The following is a 9,765-nucleotide window of genomic DNA, read 5'->3' as shown; positions in this document are numbered from 1 at the left end:
TCTTATTGTTGTTAATATCTATTGTTAATTGAAGGATTGTTTTCTTCTTCGATTGTTGCGGTAGGTGGCGTTGTTAGTGCGAACGTGAAGAACGAAGCACTGACATTCGGCACGGCTCGACGTTCCCCACTTTGACGTGTAAGTGTTTTCTAATGTAACGTAATCTTCTATAATCTTATAAATAATACGTCGAAAAGAATATATATATATATATACGTTATATACGCGAATATTTTATCTAATTTGCTTTTAAGTTAAATAATGTATTTTTTCCTGTCTCTAAATATAAGTAGACTACTGTCTACTGTACAGTACATTGCAATGGTATTATTTCTTTACTGATTGATTTTACAGTTTGTTTACAACCAAAAATAACGAATTGAAATTCCGCTTACAGTATAAGTACTCGCGTGCGGGATTTTTAAAAGGGTTGGAGTTTAAAGAAACGTCGTTTACGTAGATTAACACACGGTAGAAAGGTAAGAAGGAATATAGTAATATATACAAAAAAAAAGGAAAGTAATATGCAATATACGTTTTAATTTAATTCGATAATTATTTCCAAATGAGAGGGGTTAAACCCCAAACGAATAGGAATAAATCGGAATAAAAGACAAGAGATTTACGTCGTTGCAAGTGACAAAAGCACATTTTCTATAGATTAAACTATACAAAGCTATATAAAAGAATGACGAGGAAAAGAATCGATCGGTGTGTTACGTGAATCGTGGCAAGATACTATTGATCACAATTCGATTTAAAAAAAAAATTGAAAAATTATTCTTAAAGCAAGTACACAGGATGTTTTTAATCATTTCTTTAAAAGGAACTGCATCCGTCCAAAATCCGATCCTATCTATCGCTTTATTTTGAATCTAGTGCACGACGAATTCGTGTTTTTACCTCGTTTCTGCGTATACAAAATACGTAGAAACGACCCGCACTTTCATTATAATTTAAAAATAGGGATTACATAGAGAAATTCTTCCTGAATTATTTACTATTTTATTCTTTTGTGAAGAAAAGAAAAACTTTTATAATAAATTTAAAAATACGAAAATTTCGAATTATTTATAATTGAATATCTCGTATTTTTCTTGTTTTAGATGTCTCCTTTTTATGTTTCAAACACAACAATCGATATAGAAAATATTTTTAAATATTCGCTAATTCGGACAGTTTATTTCCTATAAAAACTTTATAAAAATACTAATATTTAGCCTATGTTTATATAGATTTAGGACTTATCTATTTATAAATACAAGGTAAGTTTTACTTTTAGTTTATCTGGAAAACGCTTTTATAGCCTAAAATTTGATGAATGTAAAAAAATACAACAAAACTTGGCCCAAAAACAAAAATTCTAATTTTCTAAATGACGCCAGTGCACTAAATTTTGGGGTATTAAAAAAGAAAATTGTTTATTTTATAATACATAATTTCGTATTGTATTCGCGTGGTTTATTTTAAAAACCCAAATAAAATAATAAGTAAATCTGTATATATATATATGTGTGTATTCATTTACATACATCTACTCTGCAAGAACGTAGGAAACGGACTGGAATTTAAAGGAATTTTTGGATCGATAAGTAGTTTGTATGCCTTCTATTGGCATCGGACGTTATTTTATAAGATATTTGATTGACGTCTTCCAGTTAACTAAGAAAAGAAATTCTTTAAAGCTGGTTATCTTCACTGTACTTTCTCATTTTCCAAAAATATTCTTTGATCTTTAATAAGCTTATTATATTGACTTAGGTTATTCATTACCAGATCTTTTCTTCGTGTAATGACATTATATTTATGTACGTATATCAGGACTTCGGCAAGATAATATTCGACAAAGAGTATTAAAATTTTTATAAGCTTAGACGTAATCTTATATAATTATTAGTCCTGTGTTATAAATTATAATCTATTTTAACACGTGACGTTTAATAATATTTATTTTTATGTATATTTAAATTGTTTAATTTTTGAATCTCTAGAAGTATGACAATAGGGGTGTAAATTAATTAAGACGAAAGTTTTGAAATGAAATAATAGACATTGAATAGAGAAAACGAATTGAAGCATCAAAATTTCCAGGTGTACCCGCACACCAATAATTTATCAATCCGGGTACTTAATTAATGATTTATTTATCGCATTTTTATCGAGTTTTAAATTATAAATATGTTTAGTGGGTCGTATTAATAAGAGAACAATAAACAGGTTTAATACAGGAAAATTTCGTATTAAACGTTTTAAAGTGGAATCGTTCCGCTCTTCTCTCTTAGGGTAATGACGGCAATTCAAAGAAAAGGTTACCAACAATTGTTAATAATTGTTATTATATTGTGTAACATCTGTCGTTAAACTTTTCTAGGGAAGAAATTAGGATTCTGCAGCATCCATAATTCTCTGGATATTATTTTTCCAAGTGTGGCAATTGATCCTAGCATCATTCTAGCTTCGGTAATTCGGTAATTCGCATCCGTAACGTTCGTCTTTATGGTTGGAAAGTTTATACGAAATTCCATTATTTTAATTATTTTTAAACCCGATAAATTTGTTCTTTTTATTAATAAACGATTCAATTTAATATTCGTATTTTTATATCTTTAATGTTTATAAACAAAAAATACTGCAATTTTTCATTTTTTAAGACAAGAAAATAATGAATGAAAACGAATTGCATTTATTAATATAGACTAACTGAAAGAGTAACTTTTAGTATTGTGAATATTAATTAATTAAATAAAAAAAGTCTTGTATAAATGTCAGAATAATTGCTTTTATGTGATAATAACGTGTTTAAATTCTGGCAACAGATTATATAAACTACGTGGGAAGTAAGTTGACGTAATTATTGCGCTTATAGAAAAATTATTGTGCTGCAATTTGAAAAAATTGTAGCCATAAATTACGATTGTCGTCCAACTGTGTGTCTGTCTGTTGTCTGTCTTTTCTTAATCTCGAGAAAGGAGTTAGGTAGATGAAAGTCAAGACCAAATATGGAAAAATTAGGACCAAGAAGCCAGATTAATTATATACGAGCTTCCGATACAAACCAGAAGTCAACTTTAGTTTAATTCAAAATTTCCTCTAAACGGAATTAGATAAATAACCAGAACGAATCTATTCCTAATAGGAACAGTATGACGTACAGTACAGGTTCAAGAAACCACTAAAAGAATTGAGAATAATCTGACGAATAATTGCAGCCCAACATTGTGACGATGTCACAATAAATAATCGCTCGTTAGAATTAGTTTGGTTTACTTGGTTACAGCGACACGTAAACGAAATGCCGAGGGGATGCACCCAGAAAAGACTTTTATGGAAAGCTGGACTCTATTTAGGTGTTACTAACGCAAAGAAAACCTTGAAAACTTTCACGTGTCCATGCCCGAACTCGCGACTAAGTAACTACCAGACTTCGGTGGTTTTATCCACTCGGCTACCGGAGGGAGCTTATTAAAATTATAATTGATTTTTAGAAATGCGATATATATTTTGGAGTATGATTACAATATTATCTACGTTAGGTGTATATAAGCGTAACTGTTGAGTTTCGTAGCAATTTGTCGAACGGCCTAGGAATGTATAGCGAACAAACAAACAAACGTCCTCATTTTTATATGTGTGTAAATAAATGAGATTAATTTGTCGATAGTTTTCTAGTTAGAGAAATATTTAGAACACGTTAGAGAATATTTGAAGAGAATAATTTAAAAGCATGGATGTTATTCGTATAAATAGACACTAGACTATTATAAATAAATCACTTTATGAAACTTTTAATTAAAACTATTTTGTTTACTTAAATTCAATTTAAACAGAAACCGAAAACATTTTATACTGTTAAAAAGAAAAATTAAAAATCAATATTAATAAATTTTATATATAGGCCTATATTTTTACTTTAAAAGAAGTAATAATGAATGTAAGTAAATTGTACAGTACATAATTTATAAAAACCTTTTATATATTTTCATTAATGTTACTCTAGAAATAATAAGAAATGATTGTTGTTATTTATTTCCATTAAGTAAAAAAAAAAGGGTCCGCATATTCGAGTAATTTCGAAAATCACCCGAAATTTTCTATTGTAAGAAAGGAGAAAATCGAGGATGGTAGTAGCCTGGAAAAACGAAGCTTATTACACGGTTTATTACCTTTTCGGAAAACGTCGGGCAAAAATAGAATTATAGAATATTACTCGATACGAAATTTAATTTTGTAAATTGTTGGAAGTTAAAACAGATTTAGGACGAAGTAATTTCCGAGGTGTTGTGGCTAACGATGTCGTCGATGGAGACGAAGGAAATGATCGTTATTTAGTGGCGGATAACAAAGAAAGAGTCAAGTAATATCTCCACCGGACCCGATCGCTTTCGTCCTTTGCCAACACCCCTTTCTTCTTTCACTCTTATTCTCTTTTTCTTAACAATGTCACGGTTAAGTCGAAGTTTCTATTATTAATTAAAACAGAATGGAACAAATTTATTAATATTAACGTAATTGTTTCAAAAAGAGATTCGTCTAATAGCCATATAATCTGTTTCTTCCGTAATCGTGCCCATACCTGTCCTTTGTTTTCTGTCTCTGGCTAATCGGAAAAGGAAAAACATTTTGTTTATAAAAGGTTCTTATTGTTAAATCGGTAAATATTACGAATTTAATTCTACGCGATACAGATTTAAAAGTGATAAGTAAAGCCACTCGGTTTTAGTAGTCTAATGGACATATGAAAATAAATTGTCATATGTCATATATCAGAACCGTAGACAATATTATTTATATATATTGTCACATCCTTTACAAGATATTGAATCGATTCTAATACGATGTTATTCTCTAACAGTATCATTCCCGAAATAAATTATGATTTGTGTTGTAGATCCGAACAACCGGCGCATTCATTTCGTACAAAGACTGATTCAAAGAGAAGAAATTCCCATTCCCGTGCGACCTGTTCTCTTTTGTTTGTCCGCAGAAGTCGATTTCTTTCTTGATTATATACAAATAACGCTGAAAACTCAGAATTAAGAATGAATGTGCACACACATTGAAGCTTAATTTCTTTAGAAATAATTAATTAGTGAAAAATTAACTTGTTTACAAAAGGGATGAGTCGAGTAAATAACTAGATAAGCGGTATTTATAGCTTAAAAAAATAAACAAAATCTTTCTAAGATGTAATTAAATTTCATAATTTGTGACAAGTAATAAATTTTTATGATAGTTCTTTTTATATTTTCTCTGTTAGAAATATTATATTTCAATAAACATAAATATTGTTGCCAACAATGGTAATTTATGTTTAACAAATTAGAGTTGTGATCAATTGTATTTACACGTTGGCAGAAAGCATTTCTTTATGCGTAATTTCTAATAAGAGATGCACTGGAGCGAACAATGAAGTGCCGAATGGAATTATTTTGTCGATAGAATAATACTCTTTTGGGTGTTGTGTTTATTCACGACGCATTCGGTATATAACGATGCTCGTTCAGCCAATGAAAAACTCGAATTCTTCTTTTTTTCAAACACCTTTATACACAAACACCTTTATATGACAGAGGGTCCAGCGCTTATTGAATTTATTTTTTACGAATTCTTTCCTAACACGAAAGAAGCGATAAAATAGAGAAAAGTTTAAAAGAAAATTGCGGTAATTATAATGATTTCTCTTATTTAAAAATATTCGTTATCGAAAAGTAAGTAATAACGATCTTTATTTCTTTGTGTCGTAACAAATATCTATAATTTATGTCGGCAATTTTCTAACAATGATACAATGTAAATTTTTATTCCATATAGACCTATAGAGTTAATCGGGATCTCCTTCTTCCACACACAGTCGATGTTCCAGCGCATCAAACCAAAGGCATTAATCTTGTTTACGGTATTGATGTTATTCGAAAATCACCATTAAAATTATCAACCCGGTTATTTCGATCACAAATAATTACATAAATTATTATTATTTCTATTAAATAAGTTATTGTTAAAATTTACAATTTGTTTTGTAAATACTTGAAAATATTAAAGAGTTAATAAAATATTTTTAATGATAGAACTTTGTGGAAAAGTGCAAAAAGTTCCGGCGATGGGCAAGACAAAAAGAAAATATCGAACAATATAAATGTCTTGTATCAGAAAACCGCTATTTTCATGGGAAACAATGGCTCTAATGTTTACGGGAAAACATTATTTAGTTTTTTCAGAGTTATTCTTTGTGTTATTTTAGTGAAAATGTCTTTGAAAGTTCTCTTTCGTCCTTAGCCTTAATGCGATTTATCGAATAAGGACCAAAGTTCACACTCCGGAGACCGTCGGAAATAAGATTCGGTAAACTAGTTTTGACCACTTTATAAGCTTATCGGAGTAAAAAAAAAATTGGCAAACACTACTCTTTTTTATTAATACGTTATAACAACTTTTAAATAAAGGAATTTAAAATAAAATCGATATGAAATTAATAGCAATTATAGTATATTTTGTGCTAGAATAATTACGGTAATTACTTTATCTCGTTTCAGGTAAGGAAACAGTCGTGGCCAGTGCAGATGATATTCGATCCCGATCAGTTATTGAACTACTTGATTTTTACCCCCATATCGACCTGTAGTGCCGCGGTGTTTATCCTGGCACTCTTCTACCACTTGCTGTTTGGCAATTGTAATAAATCCCGAGGACACTTTCCCACTCTTCATTACAAAGAATCTATATTTTCTCGATTTCTTCTGGATCGAATACCCGATCTACGTCGACCTTACTATCCCCCACTCTGGGCTTACAACCCTTACGTGCAAGCGTTGATAAGTTATCTGCTGCCTTGTCCGGAAGTTCGCTATCGGCGACAATATCTACAACTGAAAGATCGCGGATTAGTGTCGCTCGATTGGGCCGTTTGGTCTTTCCAGGGAGCGTGGAGAAACTCTTTAAACGACCATCACTTGCTACTAATACTACCCAACTTTACGGAAGATGCCGTGGACGTGGGAGAGATGAGTCTACGGGCTATGGGAAAGGGATTTCACCCGGTGGTTTATAACAGAAGAGGACACGGACGTTCTCCGCTCACCACTCCCAAGTTCCAATCCTACGGAGATCCTTCCGATCTTCGGCAGGCCGTCAAATTTATCAGGAGCCAATATTCTGGTCTCCGTCTTTCCGTAGTCGGCTACGGAACGGGGGCGGATCTTCTCCTGTCTTATTTGGGGGAGTACGGCAGTTCGGCCGACCTAACGGCGGGAGTTGCAATATCGCCCATTTTCGATCCCGAAAGCCTTTACAAACGCGGATTGCCTCTTTTCTACGACTTTTCTCGTCTTTTGTCGTTTCGCAGGTTTCTCGGTCTACACTCTCACGCTCTATCCGAGGTGATAGATTCGAATGCCGCCCTTCTCAGTCGCACCGTTCCGGAATTCGAGAAACGAGTCTACTGGAAGATGTGCAATTGCAACAATTGGGACGAATATTGGGAGAAGAACGCGCCGTTGAGAGATGCCGACGAAATGTCGGTTCCTCTTTTGTGCGTGAGTAGTAAAGACGATCCTCTCGTACCTCGGACGGCCATTCCTTACCACGTTTTTCGAGTCTATCCTCAAATGATTCTGGTGGAAACTGCTAACGGAGGCCACTGCTGCTTTTTCCAGTCGGGTGCGCTATTTCCTCCATCCTGGGCTAATTCATTAACTTTAGATTTTATTAAAGTGACCTTGGAATTTTCTTCCGTGGAAGAACAAATTACCAAAGCCGCTCTCCTTCGGAACGTACGGTGAAACCTTCAACGCGCAAGTACTCTACTACGGTTCCTTCTACAACATCAAAGAGATGATCGCCGGTGTTATTTATATTTCTTATTTATCGAATTGCTTAAGGATGTTACAGAAATTAAATAAAATATAATTTATTACTTAATGGCACGCTTTCTTTCTCCGTATAAACTGGAATAAAGAAGCCCGTAAATCATAATACTCTACTTTATTTGATAGAAGATACTCCTTACCGTCGCTTTAGTGTTATAACCACATACATATTTTTTTATTATTTATTAAAATACTTTCTTATGGTATATTAAAATTGATATTAAAATATATTTATCTTATGAGTTAGTGTAGTAAAAGAGGATTTTACGGAAGTCTCGATTGTGTTTTGATGACCCGAAACACTGAATTTATCGGTTGCTCCGTTCCCATAACGTTACGCCGACTAAATATCCTCTCCGTTATAATTACCTGAAGGTATTTTGTAGTTAAAAGTTTTAGACGTAATTATGAGAAAGTTATTAAATTTTATAGATTTATTAGATTCATTTTAAAAGCAAATTTAAAAGTAATTCACTTACCGATAAACACGGAATCGAAATATACGTTTTAGAATATTTTCCAAGTAGCAAATATTTAAAAGAAAATATTTACATAAATTTTATAAAAATAAACCGAAAAGTTTAGTAAAAACTTCAAAGGTTTAAATATGTAAATATTGCAGGAGATTCGTACAAAATTCGTTTTGTGACATTTAAAATCGATGCAATCATCCAAATCGTATAGAAATTCTAATGAATTTTTAATCAAGGAATTACGTTAAACGATCCATTAACGTCATCTTTTATTTGATTAATTTATATCAATTGCCGTAATTCATTTCAATTATCTTCCTATATATATATAAAGATTACAATAAGTAAACAATGGAGATGATGCCGAAGAAGAGAATTTTGCGGCGATTCTTTTGTTAACGGTCGTCTTAAAATAAATGAAATACTTCAAATTTTAAATTCTACAATCCCTTTAGAAATTTTTCAATTTATTATTCATTATTATAAATAGAAGAGAATTTTTATTAGTAAATAAATAACAAGATTTGAAATTTTTTAAATATTTAAAAGGCCAAACGAAATTATTCTTTATTTTAAATATTATTCAGAGGTGTTTTTACTTAAAGAATGTATTAATTTTATTTAAACATTTATCAAATAATTAATCACGAATTTTCTGAACTTTGACATTAAATTCATTCGCTTTAATTATAATGATAGTTCGGAGAAGAAGAAATATTTTTAATATTTTAAAAAAATCAATTTATAAATGTGTTATTTTATTATTTCTTTTCTCGCTTTATAGTTGTTTCGTCCTTAAAACTATAATTATAATTAATCACAATATTAAAAAAATTTAGCGGTAAATCCTTTAAAATTTTTAATTAATAACACGATTAATTAACTATATATAATTAAATTTAATGTATTCGAAATTGTTTTGCGATAAAATGCAAAAGAGATTGCTTATTAAAATTAATTACGTAATCAAGAGATTATAATTAAATTAATTTTTCTAGTCCCTTTATATACTTGAAGTATAAATTAACGAGAGTACTTCAAAGTTTTCTTTTAAGAAGTGAATAGATCTTACACATATTTATTTTCTAACAAGAAAAGTTCAAACTCTGTAATAAAATATATAAACAATGAATTTGTTATAGGACATTTCTGACTCGTCCTCACCACAGAATATATTCTTCCTGTTTTTGTGTATATTTGAATTAATTCTAATAAACAAAACAAATATCTTTAATAATAAAATACAGTCGATCCCCCCTATAACACTGTTGATAATTCCGTTTTATATGAATTCCGTGTTGTACGAGTCACTTAGATTTTACAAATACGTGAGCCGTTCACAACCCGGCACACGTATGTGTAAAATCTAAGTGACTCGTACAACATGGAATTCATATAAAACGGAATTATCAACAGTGTTATAGGGG

At 30.9% G+C, this 9,765-nt stretch overlaps 1 protein-coding gene across 19 annotated transcripts; it reads left to right on the top strand.

The window, feature by feature from the left end:
• Window positions 1–8,011, top strand: LOC111636834 (protein ABHD15-like). 19 transcript variants are annotated; one of them, XM_023382179.1, is made up of 7 exons: window positions 1–138; window positions 355–479; window positions 1,107–1,265; window positions 1,992–2,124; window positions 5,812–5,896; window positions 6,069–6,342; window positions 6,534–8,010. In XM_023382179.1, the coding sequence occupies exon 7, from the start codon at window positions 6,561–6,563 to the stop codon at window positions 7,776–7,778; it is 1,218 nt and encodes a 405-aa protein (XP_023237947.1). In that variant the 5' UTR covers window positions 1–138; window positions 355–479; window positions 1,107–1,265; window positions 1,992–2,124; window positions 5,812–5,896; window positions 6,069–6,342; window positions 6,534–6,560; the 3' UTR covers window positions 7,779–8,010. The 19 variants fall into 19 exon arrangements, 16 of the variants coding, with proteins under 16 accessions (XP_023237947.1, XP_023237945.1, XP_023237948.1 ...); XM_023382177.1 differs by having other exon boundaries at window positions 1,107–1,876; XM_023382180.1 differs by having other exon boundaries at window positions 1,107–1,876; window positions 5,812–5,991.
• The last annotated feature ends 1,754 nt before the right edge of the window (window positions 8,012–9,765 follow it).

Source organism: Centruroides sculpturatus, unplaced genomic scaffold (assembly GCF_000671375.1).
Source record: "Centruroides sculpturatus isolate CEXI.00-Female unplaced genomic scaffold, Cexi_2.0 scaffold1008, whole genome shotgun sequence".
In the NCBI taxonomy this organism is placed as follows: Eukaryota; Metazoa; Arthropoda; class Arachnida; order Scorpiones; family Buthidae; genus Centruroides; species Centruroides sculpturatus.
Note: the sequence above shows the minus strand (reverse complement) of the source record. Positions and strands in the feature narration are given on the sequence as shown.

Bases quoted from the DNA above. Each gene is read 5' to 3' on its own strand.
- LOC111636834 (XM_023382193.1), top strand. From the start codon at position 6,561: ATGATATTCGATCCCGATCAGTTATTGAACTACTTGATTTTTACCCCC.